Raw genomic sequence first — 17714 nt, 5'->3', positions numbered from 1 at the left:
GTCCGTGGAGTGCAGCATATAGGCAGGCCCAGCTCCCTCCCACCTCTCAGAGCCTCTCTTCTCCCCCGCTGGCCCTGTCCCCTGGTACTCTTTTAGAATAATGAAACCACGACTCTGCATTTATCCGGAAGGGGCCAGAGTGGACATGTTCCACTGTGGGTGCCACCGTTGTCAGCCCCCTCTCTAGCTCCGTCAATCTGGGGACCTGGGCTCACTCTTCCCAAACAGAAGAGAAAGTGCTAAAGCCTGGGATGTCTCTGAAGGGCAGGAGAGCAGCAGAGCACAGGCAGGACCAGGTCAGCCGCGCTGATACCACAGGTAGGCCAAGAGGGAACAATCCAGGTGCAATAGAAGGTACAATGGGAGCCGGGCAGCAGTGGTGGCACACACCTTTAATCCCAGCACTCGGGAGGCAGAGGCAGGCGGATATCTGTGAGTTTGAGGCCAGCCTGGTCTACAGAGCGAGATCTAGGACAGGCACCAAAACTACACAGAGAAACCCTGTCTTGAGAAAACAAAAAAAGAAGGAGAAGGAGGAAGAGGAGGAGGAGGAGGAGGCACAATGAGAGAGGTGTAGATGTTAACACCAGGAGAGATTATTGGAACAGGTATAAACGTGTCACTACCAAGAGAAGCGGTTTAAACAGGTATCACAGGACTACTATTCTAGTTTCATTTCCACTACTGTGATAAAAAATACCCTGGTTAAAAGCAATTTAGAGGGAAGGGTGGTTTGTTTCAGCTTACAGTTCTAGTTCTAGGCTACAGCCCATCATTATGGAGAACTCAAGGGAAGAACTCCATCAGCTGGTCACATCCAGTCAAGAGCAGAGGGAAATGAATGCATGTGTATTTGCTTGCTTGCTCTCCGCCTGATTTCTCCACTTTTAAGTGTTCAGGATCCCCTGACTAGGAATGGTGCTGCCCACAGTGGGCTGAGTCTTCCCACATCAGTTAGTTTAACAAAGACAAACCCCGCAGATATGCCCTTAAACCAACCCAGTGTGGATAGTCCATTGATGACACTCTTTCCAGGTTATTTTAGATTATGTCACGTTAACAATTAAAATTGACCATCACAACTACCAACCAGGAAGACTTTAGGGTCATTATTGTGGTACAAGAGGAGATATATAGGGCTTCCTCCCAGGCAGGGCAAAAGTGATACAAGCCCTTGAGAGGGAAATCCAGCATTATCTGTCAAAATTATTTAATAAAAATGCTTTTTGGTCTGATATTCTACTTCTAAAAGTCCTAAAGACACATAATGACAACATACTAAAGCAATGCTCAGAAACTTGGGTATAAGGATGACCTTTACAAAAACCTGGAAGCAGCTAGTGTCCCTCAATAAGAGAATGAGAAAGTTAACTGTATATGTCTACAATGGAATGCTGTGTGGCTGTTTAAAAGAATGAAGTAGATCTGTGAGTTGAGGTGTGGAAATTCTCCGCTATAAAGTGGTGAAAAAAGGCAAGATTCCAACCAGTAAACTACATCCTTTCCATTGTGCATGTGGAGAGAGTTCATAGAGTGTGCATACAGGAAATCTCACAAAAGAGAGTAGAGAGCCTTAACAGCAGAAACGAAGACTATTAGTGTCTTGATGTGTGGAAGTGCACCATGAATATTAGTGTCTTGATGTGTGGAAGTGCACCACCTAGGTGGAGTGCCCGAGGACGCCAGAAGAGGACTCTACGTCAGTTATTACTTAGTGACACTGGTTTGAAGGAGAAAAGCTCCCAAGAATGTGTCTACATAACAAAGCTCTGTTTCCAAAAGAGGAAGGGGAGGAGAAAAAGAGAAAGGGGAGAAGGAAGGACTCAGGCATGTCTGGTCAACGCTGCTTCTGATGTTCCCTGAGTAGACGCTCATTCTGAGCCCGCCCTAGGTCAAGAAAAGGTGCATTTTCAGGGGTTAAATAACTCCACTTTCTTGCAACCTGACCCACAGATCTCTTTTCTTTTGTCTGGGGTTTGGGTGGCATGTTTATTATTCACTCATCTAGTGGTATTCTAATGACATGTTGTTACAAGAACATCTTTCTTTAGAAGTTATGAATGCCAGACTTCCAGGCGTCACGGGGGCAAATCTGAATTCAGGTGTCTGTCTCCCATGTAGGTTCGGGGTTTGGAGCTGCCACTAAAGCGATGTGCATTGGGATGCGGTACTGGAAGCCAGAACGGCTGGAGACCCTTATTGAAGTCAGCATTGAGTGTGGCAGAATGACCCACAACCATCCCACAGGTAAAGCGGGTGCTGGACAGACGTGAGTCCTGTGAGGATGATGTTCCACCTGGAAGCGGAGTTGCCATTAAGTGTGGTGATGAAGAAGCCACACATGGGGAAAAAATACTCATTGTCCCTGTATCGTTCATGTCAGAACAAAAGGGAAGAGAGGTACAGATCTCGAGGGGAAACTGGACTCCAGGCTAAGTAGGTGTCGGAGTCAGTTCTGTGGGCTGCTACCCTTCTCCACAGTTGGGCGCCTCTTACTACAATCAATCCACGTGACTCTGTTACATGGGTAACAGAATTTATTAAGATATAAATTGAGGAAATACACTCACCATTACAGAAAGGAGTAGACCATAGAAGTCATCCTCTGATCTGACCAGAGCCAATCCACTTCGCAGGCCGGAGGGTCACATGACCCTTCTCCAACCCCTTAAAAGAGGTTATGTACAGTGGCAGAAAGCACCACCTCCTTTGGGCCGTATAGCCCAAGACCATGGGCAGAGAAAATGCCGCCATATGGCCTATGCTTCTCTGCTTAGTCTCCAGGTCCTGTAGCAGCCCCCAAAAAGGTGAGTGTCTTGATTCTTCTTCAAAGAGAAAGGCAGGGGGCTGGAGAGATGGCTCAGAGGCTAAGAGCACTTCTTCCAGAGGTGCTGAGTTCAATTCCCAGCAACCACATGATGGTTTACAACCATCTGTAATGAAATCTGGTGCCCTCTTCTGGCCTGCAGGGATGCAGGCAGAACACTGCATGCATAATTAATAAATAAATATTTTAAAAAAGAGAGAGAGGCAGAACTCACAGCTCTGGGGATGGTCTGTTTGAACTCCAAAAGCCACCGGCCCAGGTAGCAGAGCTCTCTCTCTCCTCCTGCTCTCTAGGTTTCCTTGGGTCCCTGTGCACTGCTCTGTTCGCCTCTTACGCAGTACAAGGCAAGCCACTTGTACAGTGGGGAAGAGATATGCTGAAGGTGCTTCCGCTGGCTGAGGAGTATTGTAGGAAGACCATCCGGCACATGGCAGGTGAGCTGTCTTCCGGCCCCACTGCTTTCCACTCACCCAGAGCACATGTGCTCACATGCCAACTCCAGTCCTTCCCTGGCCGCCCAGCAGCTCGAGGGGTTCACCCAGAGACAATGCCTAGAGAAGCCCTCGGTCAGTCTAGGGAGAGCTGACTTCACAAAGATCCTCACCTGGCAGAGAGCAGACACCTGCTCCAAGTGGTACCAGGACTTCAAGGAGAAGCACAGCCACATGGGTGGCTTCTTCCCCAGTAGCCTGAGGTCTCTGAGACACCCACACCCTCCCCACGTCCAAGCTGACACCAAGAGTCGAGTGCAATAGAGAACTGTCTCTGCATTCACAGAGGATTGCATCTATTTCACACAGCCACACCCTAACCTGTACTTGGTCAAAGAGATGTATCCCATGCCACACACTTCCATCTGTACCAAGATGGGTCCCCATGCCATGAGTCCCCAGAGACCACTAAGGGCATGTGTTCCCAAGGTTTCCATCTGCTCTCATTAACCCAGAGCCTGTCGCTTTTTGGACATGGTCAGCCTGTTACTCGAAAATCCTCGGAGCACTAATGGCTTTCAAGGTTCGGACACACAAGCAGCAAAGTGTACCCCACCCTCCCCCACTGGAGTCGGGAGTGCTGTGCAGTAGACACAGGTACAGGAGCCCGGATGCAGGAGAAGGAAACTCAGGGCTCTCTCCCCAAGTCACTGAGTATACGGAAGACCCTCTTGCCCCGGGGCTGTTCTCCACTCTAAGAGGACGTGTGTGAGTGGGGAAGTGTGGGTGGCACCGTGTGTCCTGCTGTGCACCTAGGTAGGAGCAAACTTTCTAATATAAGCCATCCAGGGTGTCCTGAGAGAAAGGAGGATGTGAGCCCAGGGCCAAGGCTACTGCTTCTCCAAAAGAGCAGGAAGCTGAGGGACTCTTGAGAAGTTCCAAGAGTCCCATCAAAGTCACCACAAGATGCGGGCGCGGGACATGTTCTAGAGGATTCCAGAACAACTTTACAAGGACACATAGCACACAGGATACCCACTGGGCCTCAGCACTGAAGGAAATTGGGCCTAAAGGATGGTGCCGGACATTCTAGCTAGCTCATCTCTGGACTATCCGTCCCTCACTTACTTGGCCTCCATGGAACGTCTATTTCATTTATTTTTGCTTAGTTTAACCCATCATTTCCTGGTTCCTCTGTCTCACATGGGCTTAGATGTCTCCTGAAGGTCCCCCAATACTGCCTACAGTCAGTGGGCTGTTTCCCTCATCTTAGCAGGGTCACCAGGTGCCCACACACCCCAAGACTGGAAGGCAGTTGCTATGAAAGAGCAGACCCTCACAGCACAGCATTCACGTTGCTAAGGGACACCCAAGGACTCCAGAACCCAGGGGGCTATTGTTGAAAGTATGCCATCCGTGAAGGCATGAACCTGAGAACAGAATCCATGGCCAGGACATTTGGGGAATTAACTCTTTCTGGGAGGTGACCCCTGAGAAACAGTCCTGTTATGTCTGTTTGATTTTAAGTTTGTTTAACTGGAGTTTGAGGGGCTCCTTGGACACAAAACTTTCAAAGGAGCTTACGCTCACCGAGAAAGAGATGTTCTGTAAACATCCTTGGAGAGTGTCCCCTGGAGCGCCCTCTTTGAGGGGCAGCTGGAAGACTCAGACAGACCTTGCTGGTCCTGGGCTCCGGGTCTGGAAATCTCACTGCCCAGCTGCTCTCACCTGCTCCCCGGGTAGAGGCAGGGCTGGGCCCGTGCTGTCCCGCACAGGCATTTCACCTTTAGTGGTATTCAAGCAGACAGTATTTCAGCCCAGCAGGTCCAGATGTGCTAACCCAGGAAGCTGTCCCAGCCCCTCCTGGCTTCTCCACTGCAGCCTCTGCTCACCTCCCTGTAGCCCTGAACTCTCTCTCTGCTCTGTCCTCTGTCCAGCCAGAGACAGAAAAGATCTAGGGTCTAGATTTTTTTTTTTTAAGACAGGGTTTCTCTGTGTTGCTTTGGAGCTCATCCTAGATCTTGCTCTGTAGACCAGGCTGGCCTCGAACTCACAGAGATCCGCCTGGCTCTGCCTCCCGAGTGCTGGGATTAAAGGCGTGCGCCACCACCGCCCGGCTTAGGGTCTCAATCCTTGTCTTCAGCTGTGTCCCCAGACCTTACCAGCCCCGCAAGGCCAGGGCATTCCCCACCCTCTGCTGCCTCCAGGGGAGGACAAGCCGCGAACCTCCCAGAACAGGCGCCTCCATTTCCTGCGGCCCCGAGTCTCTGGAGGGCTTGGTCCTCCATAAGATGAGTGGCTGCTGGCCACTGCCCAGCCGGGGCCCTCCTCATCAGGCATGCTAGCCAGAGGTGCTGCAGCCTGCTTGCGGCTTGGGTTTCAGGCTATCGGTAATAATGAAACTTCCCCCCTTACTGTGCAGGCCCAGGTTTAAGCTCATCAAAATACAGAGTTCCCTGTTGATTTCACTTCGGGTTTCTGGGTTTCTTTTGTTTGGGGAATTTTTCTTTGTTTCTTTCTCTTTCTTTTTTTCTTCGATATCTTATGCATGCTAGACAAGCACTCTTAGCCGTGAGCTACATCTCCAGACCTGATTAATTAAAATTACAGGCTCACAATCGTCCTGTGACCACCTTCTGCTTTAGAGAGCAGTAAAGTAACTGGGTCTCTATTACTCCCTCCCACCTTCTGCGCTGCTGTTGGAAGCGGCCATGCCTATTGGGCTGCTTATTTTGAGCACAGGACCTCCATCCCCCACACCTGCCGCGGGGAGAAGACACTGCCCACCTCCCCCTTCCCCATGCCCACCTCCGCCAGGCACCATCAGCCCACCCGCCCTGTGCTTGCGTCTAGAGTACCAAGAGCACTGGTTTTACTTTGAAGCAAAATGGCAGTTTTATCTGGAGGAGAGAAAAATCAGCGAAGACACAGAGAACAAAGCCACCTTCCCCGGCAACTACGACGCAGAGGAGAGAGACAAGGTAGATCCAGCCCCAGGCCTGGGCTGTGCTCTGTGGAACTCAGTCAGGGGGGCGTAGTGAATGAATGAACAAGAGCGGTGGGTGGATGGCAGGCACAGGGACGGACCTGGACCTTTTGCCAGACGCACACTGACCCATGGTTCTCTTCAGACATACAAGAAGTGGAGCTCAGAAGGCCGAGGGGGGCGGCGCGGCCACGATGCCCCCATGATTGCCTATGATGCCCTCCTTGCTGCCGGGAGCAACTGGACCGAGCTGTGCCAGCGGGCCATGTTTCATGGAGGTAAGATGTCCTCCTCTGTGGTGGATACGCCCAGAAGGTACAGACCACCCTGTGCCCTGGAGCACTTCTCAGTGTTTAGGGTCCACAGACGTGGGCTTCAGCCACAGACCCAGAACACCGGTCCATCTCCATTGCCGGACACACTCTGGAGTCTCGATTGCAGTACACATGCCAGCACCAGGACCACAGATACAGTTGTAGTAACCTACGTTGGTGTGGCCCACAAGCCTGCCGGTCTCACAGGTGACCACCGTCAGAACAGTGACCAGGTGCAGGGACTCTTCTCTTTCTTTGGTTTTTCAAGACAGGATTTCTCTGTGTAGCTTTGGAGCCTTTCTTGGAACTCACTCAGTAGCCCAGGCTGTCCTTGAACTCACAGAGATCCGCCTGCCCCTGCCTCCCGAGTGCTGGGATTAAAGGCGTGTGCCACCACTGCCCGGCTGACTCTTCTCTGTCTAGATGCTCACTCAGGGCTGGCAGGTCTCCCTCAACCCAACTACACAGGCTCCTCCCTCCCGCAGGTCTGCAGCCTGTACGAAACCATGGCATTTACAGCCTTGCGAGCAGGGATGGAGTGAATGCAGAATGTCTGGAATTCACTCGCCTGAGGCAGGCTGTGAGACAAAGAGGGTACAAGGTGCCCGGCATGACCTAGAGAGGCAAGGTGGACTTGGGTGGCTGAGAGAACCTGACAAGGGTGTCACTGCCCTTGAGTTGCCTCTGATGCATGTCCCAAAGCAAATGCATCTTGGTGCGGTTGAGTGTGTGGCCAGAGCCCTAAGCTGCCAATGGAAAGTTCTATGGGGGACCAGAACTTCGTTCCTAAACCATGTTGCGTCCCTCAGAATTCTCTCAGCTTTCCTCTGAGAATGGACAGCTGGAGTCAGAGCCATCCTGGAAGCAGGTTTTACTGGAAGGAGAGGAAGAACAGTTGTGGGAACTCAGCCTAGAGTGGTTCTTTGTGGTTCCACTGTTTCCTGGATATCTGTGTTCAGGCCTCTCCAGGACCAGCACCCAGGTCTCTAGGTACATCTGTACCAAGAAGAACTGCCATGACTTTCCCCCTCTGTCGACCATTGTGGCCCTGGCCTCATCCAATCCAGTTGCTCTCCCCACTCTGTGTGTGTGTGTGTGTGTGTGTGTGTGTGTGTGTGTGTGTATACAAGTATGCATGTGATAGCACATGAGAGTGTGTCTAAAACATTACCAGGACTCAGAAGCAGCTTGGGGTCAGAGGTCGTGTGGGGGGGAATCAGAGGCAGTTCCAAGGTCCTGAGCCAAAAAGACGGGGGCCACAAGACTTGAAGATCACAGCTCAGTTTTTTTTTAGATGAAAGAGCTAACTACCAAGAAGCCTGCCATAGGCCATATAGTTGGAAAAAAGAAAGAAAGAAAGAAAGAAAGAAAGAAAGAAAGAAAGAAAGAAAGAAAAACTTTTTAACAGAATAAATCTTTGTATGAGACTAAAAAGAAAAAAGAAACAGCAAATTCATGAAGTTTTAGACACTGCATCTGCGTACTCAACTGTGCTCATCTCACGGATTTTTAAAACTTCCCGAGACTGCAGGAAGCAAGTGACCCTGAAACTCTGAAAAGCAGGCCATGGGGCTGGGGATGTAGCTCAGCTGGCAGAGTACTTGCTTAGCATGAATGAGGCCCTGGGTTCGATCCCCAGCTGCACACAAAAAAAACAGACATGGTATCACATACCTGTGATCCAAGCACTTGGGAGATGAGACATGAGGATCATAGGTTCTAGGTCATACTTGGCTGCATAATGAGTTTGGGGGTAGCCTGGATCACATGGGACTCTGTCTCCGAAAACAAAAAAGGTGTGTCAGAGGGCGTGGCTCAGCAGGTAAAACCCTGATAACCAGAGTGTGATTCCAGGATATGGTAGAAGCAAAGAGCCAGCTCCCATGCCTGCCCAAACCTTCACACAGGCACTGCGGCATGTACACACTCACATACACACAATAAATAAGTGTACTAAAGTCTTTTAAAAACTGGAGAAGGGGCCAGGCGGTGGTGGCGCACGCCTTTAATCCCAGCACTCGGGAGGCAGAGGCCGGCGGATCTCTGTGAGTTCGAGGCCAGCCTGGGCTACCAAGTGAGTTCCAGGAAAGGCGCAAAGCTACACAGAGAAACCCTGTCTCGAAAAACCAAAAAAAAAAAAAAAATGTGGTAGTGACATGTACCCATATGTCCAGTAATAGGACGGTAGAGTCAAGACGATCAGGAGTTCAAGGCTAGCTTTAGCTCCATAGTGAGATCAAGGCCACCCTGGGCTGCAAAAGACCCTGACTCGAAAACAAACAATGGGCTGGAGAGATGGGTCCGCAGTTAAGGGAGTTCAGTTTCTGGCATCCAGTTAGCAACTCACAACCATCGTGAACTGCAATTCCAGGGGCTTTGATGCCCTCTTCTGGCCTCCATCAGCAACAGACACACATACGGTGCACACACGTTCATGCAGGCGAAACACTCATACACATAAAATAAAAATAAATATGAAAAAACAAACAAACCAAAGTAGGCTGTGGTTGGCCTGAATGCACACCAGAGATGGAAAGGCAGTGGACACACAGTTGTCAGAAATTGGGGGCAGCCCAATTCTATGAATATTTCTGAGGTGGGTAGCTTATTTGTGGAAGAAGATAACTCTCTTCTCCTCCCAATCATGATGGGCCAGATCTCCCTTTTAGGATATTTCTTCCCACAAAGGGTGGATGAAAAGCACGGTATAATGAATCCAAGTGCACATGCGTGACAATTGGGAATGTGCCCTGGTGCCTGCATTTCTGATACGGAGGAACAAGCTAACTGCACGTCAAGTGTGCTTGACCACAGAGAGGTTGTGACCATCAGGAGACACAGCTGCCACGTGCAGATGCATTTTCTTGGTAACCTCACATATAACTCCTTTATGAGGTTGCTCAAAGATGGATCCCATGGCTGTTAAGAAACCTGAGGCTTGATTACAGAAGCTGAGGCCAGACTTTTTTTTTCTTTATTAAGAAATTTTCTACTCACTCCTCATGCTATCCACAGACCCCCTCCTCCCTCCTCTCACCCCCTAGCCCTCTTTCCCAAGCCACCTCGCATGCCCACATCCCCCAAATCGAGGTCTCCCATGGGGAGTCAGCAGAGCCCAGCACACTGAGCCTAGGCAGGTCCAAGCCCCTTCCCACTGCAACAAGGCTGTGCAAGGTGTCACACCACAGGCACCGGATTCCCAGGAGCCTACCCATGCACCAGGGACAGATCCCGATCCCCCTGCCTGGGTGCCCCCGAAACAGTTCAAGCCAAACAACCGTCTTCCGTGTCCAGAGGGCCTAGTCCAGTCCCATGGGGGCTCCACAGCCACCAGTCCACGGTTCATGGGCTTCCACTAGTGTGAGGCCAGACTTTTTCAGATTCCCAGGCTGTACAAACAGGAACAGGGCTTGGGCTATCTGTTAGGACTCATTCTCCCAGCTTTACTACTCACGACTGTCTGCTAAGTAACACCACTGGGTTGGTTTGTGGTGGCAAGATGTCACCTGAATGGGGAGAGAAGGGAAGCAGCTGTAGAGTAGAGAAGGGCCTAGTGCTTAGAACTGTGGCTGCCTCAGGGTATGATATACCCTGGCTGGCCTGATACCAACTTCCTGGCCCAGGCCTTGAACTCATGTCAATATACCTGGCCCAGTCTCCTGAGTACTAGGATTACAACATGTCCACCACTACCCCCCTCTTCTCCAGGATGGTCTCAGAGATATAAGGGCAGCAGGCTCAGGCAGCGGGAACCCCGCCGTCCCCCCAGGACACGCTTGCGTTTGCCGTTTCAGGTGAGAGCGGAGCCACGGGAACCATCGCCGGCTGCCTGTTCGGGTTGCTGCACGGCCTGGCCACTGTTCCACGGGGCTTGTACCAGGAACTGGAGCACAAAGGCAGACTGGAGGACTTGGGCACAGCCCTGCACCGCCTGTCCACAGAAGAAAAGTAAAGTGTTTCTGCCATTTTCCCCTCCCGGAGGGCAGCCCGTAGTGACCACACTCAGACTTAGAGCCTCCCCTAGGAGAGGGAATACGTGTGCAGTTTGCACACAAGGAACACGTGCCTCGTGGGCCGTAATTCAACTGTAACTCCTCCCACCCTGATTTCAAATCCTGTTTGCTGTATAAAATACATTGTTTGTCCTAAGAGAATATTTTTCCTCACACTCAACTGCTGCTAATGCCTTGTGTTCGCTGCACGCAAACCCCCCGGATGCTTGGTGACAAGCTGTCTCTCCTGGACAATTGGTGTATTTTATTCTGCTCCAAGCCCAGCGCTGCTTGTTCACCCCCTTGAAGAACGCTAACAGCCGTGGTCCCCATCTGAGAACCTTCCTCAGCCCTTCTACCTATTTCTACCTGCTGGCACGCTGGGGGGGGGGGGGGGGGGCGGGGTATCTCTCTTCAGCCGTCAGGTATGTTCACGCCTCATGGTAGAGACCCTTGGCGGCTTCAAGATGTACCCAAAGCCGTCATCTAACCTCCTTGCCATGTTTCAGTCACTAAGCCTTGACTGAAATCTTTTTGAACAACTTCCTGGGAAAGCCAGGCAGCAGCAGATCATTTCCTGGGTCACGTGCAGCATCTTCCTTTGGGTAGGTTAGATCCACGTAGGAGGAAGGGTTAGATGACAGTCTGGGGAAGATGGTCACATGCTCCTCTTCCAACCATGGCTTGACGCGGGTTTTCACCAGTATGAAGTCAGCCACTGTTGACGACAGATGGCTGGTCGCTGGGTGGCTGGTGCTGGGCCTGGCTGGTTGGTGCTGTGTTCTTCTTGTGTAAGGCCTCGTTTCTGAGGAGAGCCAACACTGTCTGCGTTGAGAAGCTGGTGGGGCCCCTAGAACCTCTGCATGGGCTTGCGGGTGGAGGCTAGGGCAGGAAGCATCCACCCGTTGGAATCTGCACAGCCTCTAGGGTGCAAACTCTCCATGGGCCTCACGGGCTTCTGTGGGATGTGAATGGGATATGTGACGCCTCTGTTTTCCCTGTAATAAGATGTCCAAATAGACAGCAGGACAAGAAGCTACAGGCTTTAGTAGAAAAAGCCGCTGACACAGGCTAGGGGATGTGTTGGGACTTCCTGAAGTTGCTCTGCCCCAGGTATCCTGTTGTCCTCTTCCTGATCCTAGGGAGCTAATCTAACAGTTATGGTAAAGCAGGCATGTCTTGGGCACAGCAGTTGTTTTTGGGGAGTACCTGGCTTCCATTTTGTAGAGACGAGTAGAGTCGTGTGGCGGATAGGTCTATGGTGCTCGACATTGAGCAGGTGTGTGTGTGTGTGTGTGTGTGTGTGTGTGTGCGCGCGCGCGCGCGCCATTTGATTCTGGATAACTGAACAATAACTGAACTAACACACTTACCAATCAGAAACAGAGAGACAGATATGAGGAAAGTCATACATTATGTTCTTCCACCCTGCTGCTCAGGCAGCCCAGAGCAGTGGGTGTGAATTAATGGAGGATTCTCTAGTGAAAATAAACCTGGCTGGGATGAGGTAAGTTGAAGCTTTCCCTAGAGAAAGACAATACTTGGCATTTTGAGGGGCACCCTCCTATCTCTGGTGGCTTTACCCTGTCTCTGTCCTTGATGCACAAGCAGCGATGGCCCCGATGAGCAGCATGTGTGTGGTAGATTAGGATGGAGGCCTACATGGGCTCCGTCTTCATTCACTAGTGGTCCTCTGTATGTAAGAATCAGAAATTTACAAAGCCATTATAAATTAGAAAGCATAAACTAAGTGAAATTCACAGGCACTATGGAAGTTCCCCCATCTCATTTCTCTGTGACAGGTAAAGACAACACTGAAAAGGAAAATGAAAGCTTGGATGGTAGCAAGGTGCGTCCAGCGTCTCCCTGTTAGACAGGTGATGCTAGCTGGCTTTGTTCTGACTACAAATGTGATGTGCACACACAGATTCAGAATTCAGATACTGTTGAATGGTGGCATATAGGAAACACTCTTTCCCCAAGCTTCACCTGAGCTCACACCCTGGGCAAAACACAGGGCACAGTTCATGTCTTATGCATCCTGCCAGAATTTTCTTCTATATCCACTATATCCTCTGTATCTATATCAGTGCTGCATATAGGAATGACATATTTGTACGTGTGTGCTGTGTGCACGTGGTTTCTATCATACATAGGACTGTAGTAGCTGTATGTGTATACATTTGCTTCTGGCTTTTCCACTCGCATGGCTCATCAATCTATCTTCATTCTGCATGTGTGTATGAGGGTGTACACAAACACATACTGGATACTTTTCTAACTGGTGCTCCATGGTATAAGTGTGCCAATAGTTCATATACTCAGACTCTGAACCGAATTTTAAATTGTTGTGGGGTTTTTCGTTGTTGTTGTTGTTAATTTGTTTTTTGTTTTGAAAAAGGATCTCTATATAGCCCTATATAACCCTAGCTAGCCTGGAACTCATACTCACAGATACCTATCTGCCTCTGCCTCCTGAAATGAAAGGAGTCACCGCACCCAGTTATACTGTAGGTTTTCTTGTTTTGTTGAGATAGGATTTCACCGTGTGGCCTGGGATGGCCTCAGATTCATGATCCTTATGATTCACTCAGCCTTCCCAGTGCTGGTATCACCGGTGTGCACCGCCACACCCAGATAACTTCCACATCTCTTGTGCAAACAAATTAATCCCTACAAAAAGCACAGTAAACCCTGTTTTACCCTAGGACATTTATTCTGCTTTCCTAGCTCTGAAATTGTGGCACAGACAACATTTTCTCGTCACCTAATTTAATCAGTGGAGTGAGGAACAGGCTCCCTCTTATGGGCACAGTACCTTAGATTAAGTGTCACGTGCCCATTTCAACCTGGTGTTGAGCCCACATCCAAGGTCACCGCATCTGTACGGTAGGTTGTGGAGGGATCAGTGTCTCTTATTTCTGGGTGACAAACTGGGGTGACTTCCAGAAAAGTGTGGGTCATAGATGTAACCTTCTGTACTGTTTTGTGCCTAAATCAGTGGCAGAAATCACCCTCTCTTGATCTAGAGGCATGGGCATGTGAGTTAAATCTGGGGCTTAGACTGAGAAGCATGTCTGGAAAGATCTGGACTCCAGTGTGTTCTCAAGAATGTACGTGAATGTGTTCTGTGGTTCCCCAACAGAGAGCCATGTTCCCAGGAGAGGAATATGCATTATATGAACAAGGCTGGTCAGGAGACACAGGTTTAGAATTCAGGTTAATTTAGACTAATTTTCCCAAACCCTCTGGAGACAGAGAGAGAGAGAGAAAGACAGACAGACAGACAAAGACGGACAGAGAGAACACATGGTCGAGATGGGACCAAAGCCAGGCCTAGGTAAGTGCTCTATTACTGAGCTATAATCCCAGCCCAAGGTCTTTCCTTTATACCTGAAATCATTTTTCCAAGGTTTTCATATCTGAAAGCCAGATAAGAGGTGGGTATTCTGGGCACCATTCCTTTCTAACAATTGGAGGAAATAAGTCAGCTAGACAAGATGATAGACTCCTCAGGGAGGTTGACAAAATTAGATTCTTAAGCAAGTGGCAGTGTTACACACTCATAATATCAGTACTTGGGAGGCAGAGGCAAGAGGATCATGATTTGAGGCCAACCGTAGCTACACAGATGGTCACAAGTCACAAAGGCCAGCCAAGAGCTGCATGGCAAGACCCTGTCTCGGAAGGAAAATAAAAACCAGCAACAACAAACCTCTATGAGACAGCTGGCAAAGCTTATGTAACACCTGGTACAAACACCCCTTCACAACTCACAGCCAGAGTTCACCAAATGCCAGTTGAGTTGCAAGGCTGTTGTGGTGCCTGGTTTTCCCAGTCTCTGCTGTGACATGGTAAAAACAGCCCCTACTGCTGATCAGGAATTTCCATTAATCTGGGCTTTCCATGAGGTAGCTAGCGTTGAAGAGCCTGTTTGTAGGTGAGAAGTCCAGGATCTAGTGGCCAGCGTATCTCACTTGGGACAGAGCAGTGAGAGGACTTCAACTCTAGTGTATGACAATCAACACTTTTCACTCTGCTGCCTGGCCCAGGTGGCCTCTGTGCCCTTCAAGCCTCCCCTTTCTGAAGGGCACACCAAGAGCATGGCCTGTCTTGAATGTGGGTGGAAAAGCCAGCCCAAAGGACAAGTGCTAATATTGAAAATGTCCAAAGTGACGTTCAACTCAAATGTCTGATTAGAATCTCCATCACCGCCGGGTGGTGGTAGCACATGCCTTTAATCCCAGCACTTTGGAGGCAGAGGCAGGTGGATCTTTGTGAGTCCAAGGCCAGCCTGGTCTACGAAGCAAGTTCCAGGACAGCCAGGACTGTTAACACAGAGAAACTCTGTCTCAAAAAACAAAAACAAAACAAAACAAACCAAACAAACAAAAAATCTCAATCATTAAAATTCATCCCAAAGGTTCTGTTAAGTTGGAAATGTCTTTTAGGTCACTGAGCTACCATTACCTCTCTAATGTTAAAACTGATACTGGGCCAGTTTGTTTTCCCCTGTTAAATAGAAATAAATTGAGAGCACACTCAGAATGTTATAAACAAAGAATTGTCATGGGTACGAAAGTGAGGACTCACACCCTCAGGTGGCCACATCATAAATAAGAGGCCAGTGCTGTAAGGCCACCAGTACCCGGAGCACTGACTTCGTCCTAAATCCATGCTGAGTTCACCACAGACTTAGGGTGAACTTAGGGCCAGAACTGATGGCCCCAAGATCACAACCCCTTAAGTGACCCTTTGGACCACATCTTTGTGATCTACTCACCCTTCCATGATGTCTGTAGGGGATTACTCAGGACCACTTCTCCTCTTCCTGGGGTGTGTCCTGGTAATGTCAACTTGGAGAGCATCTACCTCAAAATCACCCCCAGTGCTCACCCCAAATCCCAAGGAAGCTCTGAAACCCTCTCCATGAACCCATCTATGTCAGTAGCATCCTTGAATTCCACTTGTCACACCATATCTTTATGGTTTTGTTTATCCTTTCCTATTTGGATTGTTTTCAAGTCAATATTTCCTTTCTCCCTCCATCTATCCTTCATTCCTTCCTTCTTACTCTCTTTTCTCCTTTTTGAGATAAATTCTCAAAACCCAAACTGCCCTCAAAATTGCAAACTTCCTGCCTCCACCTCCCGAGCACCAGGATTACAGATGTGCACTGTCACACCTGGCCTTAGATGATTTCAAATGCATTTTTAAAAGCCGAGTGTGGTGGATCACACCTGTAATTTCAGGACTTCGGAGGCCAATCCAGGAGGATCACCACAAATTTGAGGCCAACCTGCATAGTAAGTTCTAGGCTAGCTAGCTACAAAGTAAGACCTGTCTCGAAAGAGAGAGAGAGAGAGAGAGAGAGAGAGAGAGAGAGAGGGAGAGGGAGAGAGGGAGGGAAGGAGGGAGGGAGGGAGGAAGGAAGAAAGGAAGGAAGGAAGGAAGGAAGGAAGGAAGGAAGGAAGGAAGGAAGGAAGGAAGGAAGGAAGGAAAACAATTGAAACAGTAGACAACTCCTGTATTCTTTCCACCTGGTTTGACAACTGCTGATATTGGGCCATGTTGGGCATGTTATTTTCTCTGTCTTTCTTACTACACACACACACACACACACACACACACACACACACACACACACACACACACACACACACACACTGAGAGAGAGAGAGAGAGAGAGAGAGAGAGAGAGAGAGATACAGAAACACACGGATACATAGATACACAGAGATAGAGACACACACATTTTTTTTCTGAATCTCTTAACAACAAGCCACAAAACTGTGTCCTTATGGTTTTCATTGTAAATGTTTCCATGAGTTTTCTGAATAAGTGTTCTCTTCTCTCACCGCCGCAAACCACAAGGGTTGACCTGGCTAGCATTCTATAGTCCTATGGACTAGGATGCTACTCTGAGATATTGCTATGTTTTATATTATACAGTTTGTGGATTGCCTCATCATGGCCCCTTTTAATCTGCTTTTCTATGCCACATTATCACCACACAGAGGTCAAAAACCTGCTCCCCTGTGTCTACTCTCCGCCCTTCACCTGCCACAGGTCCTGAAGAGCAGCACGATGCAGCAGCTGGCAGCAGGGTAATTCTCTAAGAACCCTTGAGTCCTTCTTATATTTTGAGGCATTGAAAAGTGCCCAACTCTTAGGTGTGGGTCAGCCCAGGTGATGACTGTCCTCTGTCCCTCACTGCCTAATGACCAGACACCCCTCTGTCCCTCACCACCTAATGACCAGACACCCCTCTGTCCCTCACTGCCTAGTGACCAGACACCCCTCTGTACCTCACCGCCTAGTGACCAGACACCCCTCTGTCCCTCACCGCCTAATGACCAGACACCCCTCTGTCCCTCACAGCCTAGTGACCAGACACCCCTCTGTCCCTCACTGCCTAGTGACCAGACACCCCTCTGTCCCTCACCACCTAATGACCAGACACCCCTCTGTCACACCTATAGCCACACATGTTGAATCCAAGCACAATAGCAGGGCTATCATGGCCAAGACAACCAGCCATCAATCTTGAGACAAGTGTATTTCCAGGATAGTACTGACATTCCGATTCTGATTCAGGATTCCATCCATAGCCACCCAGTAATACAAATGACAGGGAGAAGTTAACATGATACTGCTACAGAGCTCTCCTGGACAGTAGTCACTGTTAGCACGAGCTTACAAATTCTAGGCAACACTAACACTGGTTCCATGGCTCACCCTGGAACAGTGACATGGGCCATCTCACTCTCACTAGCTCCATGGCTCACCCTGGAACAGTGACATGGGCCATCTCACTCTCACTGATTCCATGGCTCACCCTGGAACAGTGACATGGGCCATCTCACTCTCACTGATTCCATGACTCTCCCTGGAACAGTGACATGGGCCATCTCACTCTCACTGATTCCATGGCTCACCCTGGAACAGTAGCATGGGCCATCTCACTCTCACTGATTCCATGGCTCACCCTGGAACAGTGACATGGGCCATCTCACTCTCACTGGCTCCCTCACTGGGTCTTCTGGACTGTTTGGAAAGTACTTTTTCTCTTAGAGATATGTTTTTCATCCTTCCTAAGCCTAACATGAGACCTACTAGTAACATATTCAGAACCTCCACTTTATTTATTTATTTATTTATTTG

General features: G+C 49.4%; 1 protein-coding gene across 1 annotated transcript in view; it reads left to right on the top strand.

The window, feature by feature from the left end:
- Nucleotides 1–17714, top strand: part of Adprhl1 (ADP-ribosylhydrolase like 1) — a 34427-nt gene that overhangs the window by 5978 nt on the left and 10735 nt on the right. Inside the window, exons 3-7 of the mRNA XM_052751695.1 lie at nt 2122–2247; nt 3121–3261; nt 6112–6239; nt 6390–6522; nt 10353–10506. Coding sequence (XP_052607655.1) covers nt 2122–2247; nt 3121–3261; nt 6112–6239; nt 6390–6522; nt 10353–10506 — 682 coding nt within the window. The remainder of the gene's footprint in view (nt 1–2121; nt 2248–3120; nt 3262–6111; nt 6240–6389; nt 6523–10352; nt 10507–17714) is intronic.

Source organism: Peromyscus californicus, unplaced genomic scaffold (genome assembly GCF_007827085.1).
Source record: "Peromyscus californicus insignis strain IS unplaced genomic scaffold, ASM782708v3 Scaffold_23__1_contigs__length_62951481, whole genome shotgun sequence".
NCBI classification, from domain to species: Eukaryota; Metazoa; Chordata; class Mammalia; order Rodentia; family Cricetidae; genus Peromyscus; species Peromyscus californicus.
The sequence above is the reverse complement of the archived record's forward strand: the minus strand, read 5'-3'. Positions and strand labels throughout refer to the sequence as shown.